The 12,728-nt window shown below is 36.5% G+C and overlaps 2 protein-coding genes across 2 annotated transcripts; both read right to left on the bottom strand.

Moving 5' to 3' along the window:
* Positions 1–6,533: 6,533 nt before the first annotated feature.
* Positions 6,534–7,754, bottom strand: LOC113315372 (zinc finger MYM-type protein 1-like). The gene has a single exon (XM_026563662.1). The coding sequence runs from the start codon at positions 7,752–7,754 to the stop codon at positions 6,534–6,536; it is 1,221 nt and encodes a 406-aa protein (XP_026419447.1).
* A 93-nt stretch (positions 7,755–7,847) lies between these two features.
* On the bottom strand, positions 7,848–9,119 carry LOC113315371 (zinc finger MYM-type protein 5-like). Its single transcript, XM_026563661.1, has one exon. It carries the CDS (start codon positions 9,117–9,119, stop codon positions 7,848–7,850), a length of 1,272 nt encoding a protein of 423 aa, XP_026419446.1.
* Positions 9,120–12,728: the final 3,609 nt, after the last annotated feature.

The following is a 12,728-nucleotide window of genomic DNA, read 5'->3' as shown; positions in this document are numbered from 1 at the left end:
ACAGAACCCGAAAACTTCTTCCTCCTCTGTTTTCTTCTCGCGGCTTATCCATCCTAAATTGGTTGAGTCCAATCAATCTACCAGCCCTGTTGTGATCCAGAAAGTCCAGCCCAACAAATATCTGCAATCGAATCTGGTCGAATCCCTTGCGAAATCCAATTCCAAACCTTCACGACTGCTGCCGTTTTTCCCGCCGAATTCCGATTCGAATTGTGAAGAAGAAGAGGCGCCCCCTATCCAGAGTAGGGGTGCCTTTAGCAGCTGCCTTGGGGTGTCTTGAGGGTGCCCCTTATCCATGCTGAGAGTCCGAATAACAAGTGTCCTCCTGGCGCTTTTAGACAACTTTTCGAGCCGATTTTTCCAAAAATATTTATTGGGCAAAAATACCTACACACACATAAAACACCATAATAAGTACAAAAATGAGAACTATCAATATATAGAATCGAGACAAATTAGACACAAAAATGTGTCTATCAAATACCCCCAAACTTATTATTTGCTAGTCCTCGAGCAAAACTGAAATAGAAAATAAAATCCTAACTCACTGTCGCAGGCATCTTCGATTGCATTTAGCGTATGCAATAAGCCTTTAAACCCCTAAGTGTCCCTAGTGGCCGAGTTGTAGTCTCGGGAGGGCTTACAAGAGGTATACCCACAAAACCTTTACACTCCAGACCCTAGCTATCTAGGCAGAACCTTGGAAGGCACTAAAGAATCTCCTTGGTTGGCATACTTATTGACTACAGGAGGAAGTACCCTAATGCGAAATTCCAATTGTTGTACACGAGTTTGCGCTCAAGCATACTAAAATTCATATAAAGTGACAGAGCTCTACTCAGATAGTCGCACTATGGACATCAATTTCCGGAGTCAAAACTAATCACATGGATAGATCAAGAAGATGGATATAGAGAAAAACATAGATGGTTTTGATGTTTACTAAGTGACCGGCGTTTCCCATATCTGTCTGAAGGCCTCCGCCAAAATGAACCTATCCTAATGGATTGAGATACTAGTCTGACTAATATCAACACAACTGGCATATACAAAGGAACCAGTGATCGATAATCCTAATTCTAGTTCAACACAACTGGCATATACAAGGGTACCAGTGGTCGACTTTATTCACTTTTTTTTTTTTTTTGATCCGTTTGGTCTAATTGGTATGGTCTTTTTTTTCTTTGTAACTCAATCACTCCAATTCACCCTAGCATTGGTAACAACTTGAATCGTGGGCCCCACCTATCACTTAGAGAAACATGGTTTAAAAACAAAATAAAATAAAAATAGAAGTGAAAAGGACTCAACGAGATATGGTGAAACTATCATGTTATTTCTAACACCTGAGCTCTGTGCTTTTATGAATAGACTCTTCTAGATGTTTCCATCTAATCAGATTGGTTCCTCAACTCCTACGATCAAAATGCTTCCATCCACTTAGATTAGTTAGTGCAATCCTCAATAGGCATAAATTTCTAAGATCTGGAGTTTATTTATTCATACTGCAACTAAAAAGTTAAACACTATCAGAGAATTTTATTCTCTGCCCCTTCCCTATGGTGTAGACGTGATAGTGTGACTGCATGTGAGGATGACTTTCTATTAAGTCTTAATGAGTTCTATAGTTTCAATTTAAGATTGAAGTGGGGTGTAGCAGTAAACACTCTTGATAGAACTCACCTATCTGAATGTGGAAGTGGGTCGCTTCCTATGAGAATAGAGCTGATTCTCTAGAGCATTCTGAGAAACGGGATTTGTCCAGGGCCAAAAAGGACACAACGGCACGAACTCGACAACACCTAGAGAGATATCACGCGTGGTTATAATTGCGGATTACACCAAACGATGGTAGTTCAAGACATCGCGTTCACTGTCCATCAAGTAGTTCCGACAATTTCTCACTAAGCAAAGGTTCAAGACCTCATGGACACCTCTTGCCTAAGTGGTATTTCTCGCTTTCCGTTTTCTGATTTTTGTATCGGTATTTCATTCATGTGGGGGATTGTTGGAGAAAATGAGATTATGTATATTTGGTTTTTTGGTCTTGGTAGGATTGGAACTTAGGACCTATTGGTCACTAAGGACACCAGATCATTTTCATTATTAGTGAATGAACCTTTAGTCCCACATAGGGGAAACTAAAGATGATACCTCTCCATAAGTATTGAATTTTTTGATCTTAGAGTGGCCCTTGGATCATACACACTTTTGTGTGAGGGAGAGGACTTAGGCAATGGGCTAGTTGGTGCAACCACACGTTTCACACATGCGCGGTGCTTCGCCCCGAAGCACGCACGTCGCCGTCCGTCCGGGCAGGCCGGGCTCGGGTGCGGGTCAACCAAGACTTATTTTTTGGAAATTTTTTTTTGATTTATTTCCTAAACATTTTTGAAAATCAAATTAAATTCTTTCTTAAATGTGGGTGGTGGTGACCCGGGCGAATTTATTCTCTTAATGGAAAAGAACTCTTCTTCTTCATTTCTTTTTGTGTCCAGAAGAGCTACTATCCTCTTCTTCTCGTCTCTCTCCCTCTGTGTGGTCCTTTATTTCATTATGTGAAATTGATGTTGGGTTCGTAAGAGTGGGCAAGTACTGTAGTGCTAACAGTACTTGCAACAGACAGTTTTATCCTGGATACAACTTGACCACAGGGTATAGGCACCACTCATTCTTGAGGCGTACCGGTCAACTATTGTGTTAAGGACAGCGTGTTAAACACGTGACTCTGTCTTCAGTTTGCGTTCATTTGAGTGTTTCTTTTAGCTTTCCAGAAATTTATGTTATAACATTTTTCTTTGAGTTTTATTGTTATAGCCGCAACAATATATTGTGTCCTTTTATTGGTGATGTAATTATTTATAAACAACTTGTCATACTCATTTTTGATTGTTTTTCTTGATAGACACACAGTTTTGTTACCAATATATTTGAAATCAGGTTAAGAAGGTGTACTGTTTTGCATTTCAGGCGTGTATCCAGGTTTGCCCCAAGTATATAAGGACAAAGCAAGTCATTTGTCTTTTATTATATGTGTGGTCTTTGTCCTCCACCCTCGTGAGCATGAAAGTTAACCAACCGGTTTAAATTGTTTGGTACTTTTATTTTTGAACTGTGTAACTTACCTCGTCTCGAACATTGGTATCTTGTATTTCTGTTATCTTCTTTCAAGTTATTACATGTGCAATTGCTTTCTTGACTTTCAAGTAGGATACAAGTGGCATTGGTGTATGTGATTTCCTCATTTATTGATTTTTCACTATGTGGCTGCTGTTTTTAATTCATGTCTTGTTACTAACATGAACGAATCCGTTTTCTTCGTTGGCTTTACAGTAGATTGCTGTGTTTGTCGGAGGTGTTGACACCAGTGCTACGGTGACAAAGGGAACTGTCCTAATTCATAGTGCTGAGCAGGTTAGATATTGAAGCAAGAGACTTTTAAGAGGATAAATTAATGAACTCTTCTGATGTTTATCACAATGGTATCTGATGAAAATGTTTAGGTCTTGTGTAGTGTTTTACCTGTACGTAACACAAACTGAAACATTCCACAAGAGAAGTACTTGAACATATTGAGGTGTAGAAACCTAATTGCTGTTAGCCAAGCTTATGAAAAGTGAACTAGGCAGTTTTGTAAGGCTAAGTATGTTAGACTGTGTTGAACTCTTTGTAACAAAGTCTTTGGAGTATGATATTTGCATTTTCATATTGCTCTCTGAAACAATTTGATGTATCTCATGACGACATACAGCTTGAGAATTATGCAAAAACTGAGGAAACAAAAGTTGAGGAGCTTATCAAGTCCGTCGCTGATTCTGGCGCTAAAGTTATTGTCAGTGGAGCAGCAGTTGGAGAGATGGCGTTACATTTCTGTGAACATTATAAGTAAGACAACTATTTTGTTTCTTATGAGTCTGCACTTGATAGATTATATCAATGAAATCCAGCCATCATCATGTGACACACGACATTATTTGTTGGTAGCCTACCTTTTTTTTATACGAAATAATAAGTCCACTGCTATGGTGGATTTTTGGTAGTCTCTTCGTCCTGATTCCTTAATGTACAATTTGTGGTGGAAATATGCTTTCACGATCCATGGGGTTTAGTAGTCATCAAGTGAACCATTTACTCTTGTTTTTATATAAATAGTTGATAGCATATGTTCCACTTAATGGAGACCTTTTGGCAGAGGGTTTTGGATCCTCTCACATGAATATGAATAGCCAACCATTGTGGTTCTTCCCTTTGTACACTAAATTGAATGACTTGCTCCTTCACCACGAACTCAAATATGCATACATTTAAGTTCCCTTTATTTTCCAATTTACCGAGCCTATCTGTTGTATAGATGGCGTACATCTGAAAGTTCATGTCTAATATATACCAAGCAATTTGTTGTGATGAGATTCATTTTTTATGCATGTGAAGTGTTTTGGAAATAACCCTGCTAATCCTAATTTTTACTGCCAGGCTTATGGTTTTGAAAATCAGTTCAAAGTTTGAACTTAGACGGTTTTGCCGCACTACTGGATCAATCGCTCTTGTAAGCTCACTATTACCAGATGAATTCCAATGTGCTTTTGTAAAATTTCCTATGCATTCTTGTTTATTTACATGTGGTCTTGGTAACAGTTAAAGCTTAGCCAGCCTAGTCCCGATGATCTGGGATATGCTGGTTTAATCTCAGTAGAGGAGATTGGCGGTGCTCGGGTATGCCTTGCAGTTTGCCGTTTCTACAAAATTCTTTTGTTTCTCTCCTGGAGATTTTATAGGTTGCATGTGTTATTTTTTATTTTATAGGTCACTGTTGTGAAGAACGAAGAGGGTGGAAACTCTGTAGCCACAGTGGTCTTGCGAGGAAGTAGTGACAGTATATTAGATGACCTTGAGAGAGCTGTTGACGATGGTGTGAATACCTACAAGGTACTTATTGCTGAAGATTGAGATATCGTTTTTCAACTGATGAAATGAACTCTGTTACATCTTTGAGTAGAGTTTTCAAATCCAGATAATACTGCTGTTTTGTTTATCAGGCAATGTGCAGGGACAGCCGCAAAGTTCCTGGAGCTGCAGCAACAGAAATTGAATTAGCAGGGCAACTAAAGTAATTTTCTTTTAAAGAAGTTGGGTAGGTCTTTTTTCCTTCTTATTTTTGTGCTCACTTCCAAAGCCATTTAGCTGCTCTACTATTGCAAATTGGCACTTTTATTGTTATAATGATGCATGAATCAATTTTTTCTGTCTCCTTTCCAGTCAACTACCATCTATTTGTTTCTCATGTTAAAATTATGCCCTACGATAGTTTTGTCCTTTTGGCAGTTACCATCGTTCAAAATTCAGCTCCTTCGTTAACTAACAATATAGATGGAGAATAACTTTACTTTATATGTTGAGAACATATTTAACCACACTATTAACTTGTGCAACAACTTTAATATTCGAAAAATGAGTCATTTGTCCAAATAATTTTAAAACATGGTTCAAATGGACGAGTAAAAATTATTATGGGTGAAATGAACACCAAAAAATTAGTAAGGATGAAACTGGATTCATCCTGACTTAAATTTAAAAAACAGCAAAGATGAAATTGGATGCATCCTGATGTAAATTAAAAATAAGAAAAAATATTTAAAAATGGGTAGGATGAAACTATTTACATCTTGGCTATTTTTACATTTTTGTCCATTTAAACAGTATCAAAATCTAAATGTCATTTTCACCCAGGAATTGTTGATTTTGGTCTTTTTAACCAATTTTGTGTTTAATATTCCATCCTCTTGCACAGTATAAATAACATACTCCCTCGGTTCCTTTTTAATAAGCTGGTTTCTATAAATAAATGTTTCAAAAAAATAGGCTGGTTTCCTAATTGGGAAAGTCAAATGTTACTTTAATTTTCTGGGACCACTTTTCTTTTAACTTCTTTTGATGACAAGTGTCATGTGGACCATTTCACTTTACTTCTTTTGCTTACATGTGTCATGGAGACCATTTCACTCCACTTCTTTTATTGACAAGTGTCATGAGGACCACTTTCAGTGATTAATTCTCTTAATTTCCTTAAATTTCTCTAAAAACAAAACCAACTTATTAAAAAAGAACGAAGGGGGTAGATAGTAACAATGCTTATTACCTTAGACAGAAATCTGTAGTGTTTATAATCGAGCTTTGTCGTAGCACAAAGTCTCCACTACTTTATACAGTATAATCTCCATGAAATAAATGGCTAGTTTGATTTTGATTTAGGAATAGAAAGATAATCAGATTTATGATAGGCAGGGCCGGCCCTGGCATTTTGCTGCCCCAAAGCTTACCTAAAAAATATTGCCCCCCAGCAAACTACAGTCAGGAGCATAAGGTGGAGTACAAACTATGTTAGCCTCATTTTCTGTCATATTTAAGCCTATAAATACATATATTAAGTTCCCAAATGTTTCCACAAGCTTGTCAAATATCTCAACAGAACATATATTCAAAAAAACAATAATAATAACAGTTCATTCGATTCGAATAATAACACAGATTACCATCTATTCGAAAATGACCCTTCTTGCATTCCTGGATGCGAAATCAGAAAGTACAATTTTAAAATCAACTTGCATAGCCATGTCATTTTCAATTGCTAACATAGATAATCCTACTAGTCTTTCCTGCGACATGGTTGATCGAAGATACGAGAAAATCAACTTTAGCTTAGAAAAACTTCTTTCCGCGGAGGCGACTGTGACTGGAATCGTAAGCAATATCCTATAAGCAATCCATGCATTAGGGTAACAACCACCCATTCTTAGTAAAAATTGTAAGACATCGATTGGCTTACTACACGAACTAGGTAGTACAATTCGCATGACGATTAGTTCCATACATAATTCCCTGCCATCAATATCACTAGATCTACCATGCTTCAAATAAGCTTCAAGTGCAACACATGCACTCATCAGTTCATCCTCACTCATATATTTCAACTTGTTCAAGTCATACAAAAACCCAAATATTTCTTCGTACATTTGAAATTGTTCAAATCTGGTTCGGAATGAAGACATAGCACTATCTACTATATATAAGAAGTAATTTTTTCTAAAAAACTCCTCACCTGATGTTGGTTCGGTAGTACGGGTGTTACGAACTTCACGAAATGTAGGTTCAGTTCCCATCGCTCTTGCAATCTCCTTAGCTTCATCCATTGCCTTTTGAAACCCATTTACTCTAAAGTCTTTAAAAAACTCAATAAGACCTTTCATTTGTTGTATAGCAACACCAATGTCCATATCTTTAGATTGCAATGACTTACTCACAGTATTAACAGCAAACAGAAGTCTATACCAGATAGTCAAGCTAAGATAAAATTCAAAATTATGCAAGTCAAAACTTACTAAGCTGTCGGCAGTGCTGACTTCTTGAGAGATAGGGGATGAATCTCGCAATCTCTCTAAAGCATTTCGAATTTTTGGAGCTTGGTATCTTATTGCTTTGACACTTGCGACACGGATTTCCCACCGTGTATCTGACAACGGTTTAAGTGTCCATCCCTTCTTTCCAATCTCCTCTTTAAATACATCCCACCGGTTGGTTGAAGCTGAAAAAAGTGTATAAATACGTTGTATGGATCCAAAAAAAGAACTTGCTTTAGGACAAGACTTGGCCATATATGAAAGTATGAGATTAAGAATATGACAAGCACATGGTGTGTAGAAAGCTCTTGGATTGATCTCGAGTAATCTTGCCTGCACACCTTTAAGTTTTCCTTTCATGTTTGCTCCATTGTCACACCCTTGTCCTCTTATATCATCAATGTTTAACCCAAGATTGATTAATGCATCTTCAAGTTCAAAAAATAAACCTTCTCATGTTTTATCTTCCACTCGCAAAAACCCAAGATAATACTCTTCGATTCTTGCTGTTGAAACATCTACGCATCGGATGATAATAGACATTTGTTCCCTGCGAGAAACATCAGGAGTACAATCAAGAATAACTGAAAAGTATTTGGCTTCGTGGATTTTCTTGACAATAAGCTTTCTCGTTGCATCGGCAAGCATTGAAATCAGTTCGTTTTGAATCTTGTGGCTGAGATAATGAGTACGCATTTCATTCTTTTCAATGCTCTTCAGATGATACTTTAACACGGGATCATATTTTCCAAGTGTCTCTATGAAGCTTAAGAAGTTACCATTGTTTTTTGTATAAACTTTCTCATTATCGCCACGAAATGCTAAACCATTCTTCGCTAGAAACAACACTCCATCCTTCATCCTCTCCAATACTTCTTTATATTTGTTGATCTGTTCTTGTATTCTTTTGTCGATAGTTTTTTCCTTTCTCAATCTTAATTCCAACTCAAGCCAATCATACATACAACGATGATGCACTCCACAGTTTTCATGACTTGCGAGTCTTCCACTTAGGTTATTCCAATCATTAAACCCAGTACTGCACAACTGATAATTACTTTCCCTTTTCATGAACAGTTTACAACAAAAACATAATACCTTATCCAAAGTTTTCGAATACACTAACCATCTTCTATCTTGTTTCTCAAAATTGCTCAATTTCCGAAAGTAATGATAGCTAGAGAAACAATCGTTCTTGTCATCTCTAGGGAATATGATATTGTCAACTCTTACCGGACCCTTCTCTACCAAAAAATCAACAAGTTTTTTATCAATTGTTTCCCAATTACCTGGATCAAGCATGTCTCTATCTGTTAACTTATCACCACAATTTCCAACTTCATTATTTTCTGCTGTTGTGTTTGCATCATCCTCATTTCTATCTCTATTATCACCATCAGCACCTTTAATCCCCTCATTAACACCATTATTAGCAACACCAACATTCACATTATCCTCCTCAATCCCATTATCAGCAGCCCCATCACTTACATTCCCCTCATTCATGCCATTATCAGCAATACCATCGTTCTCATTCCCCTCATTCATACCCTTATCAGCTGTAGCATCATCTTCGTTGGTGGCGTTCCCAACTATTGGTTTATTCCTAATCAAAAACTTATCAAAAGAACCTGCAAGAGATTTAGTAGATGCCAATCTCTTTTTTTGGTTCTTCCTATTTTGACATCCAGATGATTGTTTTCTTTTCAGAGGCATACCTGTCATTGATTCAACAAAGAAAAATGCTCAGCAAACAAGAACAACAAACAAAAAAATTTCACTAAAAATTGGGGGTTCAATTAAAAAAAATTGCCCTAAAATATACAATTAAGTAATGTAACTGAGAATCAAAAGATAACATTTAAAATCAATCATAGAACATACATGATAATCTATTCTTATGATTGAATTGGGGGTTTAAAACTTTTTGCCCTAAAAATGCACTTAAGTTATACTAACTGAAAACCAAAGATTAGATGCAAAATCAATTATAATATATAGATGTCAATCTATCTTATGCTTCATGATTGAATTGGGGTTTTGATTCTACTTACCGTGGAGATGGTGGTGTCGCAACAATGGAAGAGCCGAAGACGAAGAGCCAGAGGAGCAGGGAAGGGAAAAGGAAGAAGACGAGATTTTGATAGAAAAATCGAGAGAAAAAAATCTCTGTAATATATGATATTTATTATATATTGAGCAAAAGGCCTTTAAAGTAAGTTCTTATTCATAATATGCCCCCTACTTATCTTCCTATACATCCTTTTTACTTTCTGTACTCATGTTTTAAACCTTCATTTTCATGTTTTTTTATCACAAACCCCCTAGATAAAATCCTATTTTTGCTGCCCCTTTAGCTGCTGCACCAAAGTCAACCTTCGTTGACTTTGCCTCAGGGCCGGCCCTGCTAATAGGTTTAAAAATTTGGACCTCTACTTCCTAGTTCCTAATGCTAGAGATGGAAAAAACAGAAATTCTACTTATGTGATAGGGTAAACACAAAATTGGTTAAAAAAACCAAAATCAACAATTCCTGGGTGAAATGGACAGTTAGATTTTGATACTGTTTAAAAGGACAAAATGTAAAAATAGGCAGGATGTAACCAGTTTCATCGTGCCCATTTTCGAATATTTTTTCTTATTTTTAATTTACACAGGATGTATCCAGTTTCATCCTTGCTATTTTTTAAATTTAAGTTAGGATTCATCCTTACTATTTTTTTTTTTTGCCATTTCACCCAAACTATTTTTTACTTGTCCATTTGAACCGTGATTTAAAAATATTTGGACAAATGACCCATTTTCCGTAGAATAAAAGAAGGTCCTTCTCCAGCTTGACATGTGTCCTCCAACCTTGCTACCATGAGTTGGATACCGCCTTATTTGATGTGTGTCACTTCGTAAGGTGATTAAGTTACTCTTTGCTTGACGTGGCATTAAACAAAAACATGGCATAAACCCATAATTGGGAACTTCAATCAAACCTTCATCCGGATCATCCTACAGACTGGGTTGGATGCAAGTTGGAGTGCCGGGGGCAACATTTTTGAGTGCGGGGACACAAAATATTCTTACTAAATAATTTACTACCAAGTCAGTCAAAGTCTACTTATTGTTGTCTGGGAACTGTAAGCAAGTGTCAAGGTTTAAGGTCCCAAACCAAAATTATGTCCGGTATTGAGTAGTTAGCTAGACTTTGAGGTCTTGTATATAAGAGAGCTTTGCACATTAAATCAGGTCTAGCACGCTTCACGTGAATGGAGCACAGAATGATTTTTTTCTTCGAAATGCACTCCATTTGTGTGTCTATGGTTCATATTTTATTACTTTACTTGCGCAGTTAACTCATCTGTCTTCGTATATTGTTACAACAACTACGATCTTGGCGTGGTAATATATTGAATGGAACATACAAGGTCGGCTTGTTTTGAGGCCCATTCTTTGTTAAGTTTTGGTAAATTAGTGATCATCGCTCCATGGGTGTTCAATCTAATAGTGACCGTTGCGGAAAAAGAAAAACCAAATTCTTGTTTGTCAGCATAGCAAGGCTCATTTTATGACGCTTCTTGAATTCCTAATTCTGTATTTTTGTGATTTTTTGTATTCCCTTGGATATTTCATAGTCCTAGTAACTTGTTTAGTTTCTGTGTGGTGAAAGATGGTTTTCACTTTCCAGTATGATACAGCTTGTTGTTGTTGATCTTATTCTTCTCTAAGTTGTTGCCCAATCCTGGTTTATGACCAATGTACTGATTTGATCTATGTCACACCTTGTTTGTTTGGATCTGTCTCGAAATCGGAATCTCCCGCATGAGTTAGATGTTACATTATACTCTTTCTGCCCATTGTTTGGATGGATGGATTCGTCCATGGATTCACATTTTCACAGACAAAAACTTGTTAGGTCAAACTTGTTTACCTGCTTTGATACCAATTGAAAATAAGAGGGTACAGAGTCCACTAACTTTTTCGACCGACAACCTATATGGACAAAACCTAATATAGTTGCAACTAGGTCAAAGTAAAGACTCTTGAATCGAATTGTATATAGAGTTTTTCTTTTTCTCTTCCATAATCACAGTCAATATGTATAGTCCAAAAGTCCATATACCTCGTTGTATAAAAGAGCTTTTGGACGATATCAAAAATCAATATCCAAGATCAATTTAATTGAGTTCGAATTATCAGGATCCAAATTGTAATACGTACGAAACTTGTAATAAATTTTTCATGATATGGATTCAAGAAGAACAAGTCTTGTTTTTGATCTCAAAACAATAAGGACTTAAACTATCTACAGTATATTGATTCCATTTTACTTGTATTATTCCTATTATAAAGACTAGATTTGTGTCCGGTGCGTAAATGCTAAGCTTCTTCCGGAAACTTATCCGCAATACGACGCAGCCTTAGCGCAGTCTCATAAATGCGGCATTGTTTAGTTTTGCTAATAACAAAAGCATCAACTTTTGGATGTCTGCGAATGATCATGCACCCTGTATTGTGGATAAGTTTTAGTGACTATATGAATACCCATGAATCGTAACATGATCCCTTGGATTAAACAACTCCTTATAAGGAGTTATTTCTAACAATTATGGCGTTCGAAGCTCCACAGTGGGAGGGAGTATGATAACTATCAGAAACTTGATGGTTTGCATGAATTATAAGATGATACTCTGCGCGTATTAAGTAAACACAATTTTAAATATTGGCAATATTATCTTATTAGTGGAATCGGCAATATTATCTTATACTCGTACTTATTAGCGAATTGGTAATATTATATATACAATATTGATATACGGACGAAAGATAGACGTATTCATATTATGCTTGATTGTTGAATTACAATTTTAATAGTAATTTCTGAACCATGATTTGTATATGGTGTGAGGTGCGTCGTATAGTTTCCCGTGAGGAGTGTCTGTGTTTTCCCACAGCTTCTCGCTAAGTCTTATTAACGGAATTTGCAATATTATCTATTAGCGGGATTTGCAATATTATATATAGATTATTAGCGGTATTTGCAATATTATTTATTAGTGGTATTGACAATATTATATATACATATTTATATCCGGGGGAACTACTCGTATGCACGTTATGCCGGTTGTTGTGTTATGTGCAGATTGTTGGGTGTAAAAAGTGTATCATTTTATTCTACTTTGTACTTCAAATATTTATCCTTTAGTAGCATGGTTTGGATTTCTTGAAAGTTACATGTTTCCATTGGGCATCCCTTTGGGATGATGTGCTCACTCGTTCCCACTTCAGTTTCAGTGATCAGAAGAAATGGTGCGTATGAAAATATTTGTTTTCATAGCCTAAAGC

The sequence above is a fragment of the Papaver somniferum genome, chromosome 10, assembly GCF_003573695.1.
Source record: "Papaver somniferum cultivar HN1 chromosome 10, ASM357369v1, whole genome shotgun sequence".
Taxonomy (NCBI): Eukaryota; Viridiplantae; Streptophyta; class Magnoliopsida; order Ranunculales; family Papaveraceae; genus Papaver; species Papaver somniferum.
This window is presented reverse-complemented; position numbering and strand designations above follow the sequence as displayed.

What these genes read in the sequence shown, in the direction of transcription:
- LOC113315371 (XM_026563661.1), bottom strand. Translation starts at nt 9,119, where the DNA reads ATGACAGGTATGCCTCTGAAAAGAAAACAATCATCTGGATGTCAAAAT.
- LOC113315372 (XM_026563662.1), bottom strand. Translation starts at nt 7,754, where the DNA reads ATGAAAGGAAAACTTAAAGGTGTGCAGGCAAGATTACTCGAGATCAAT.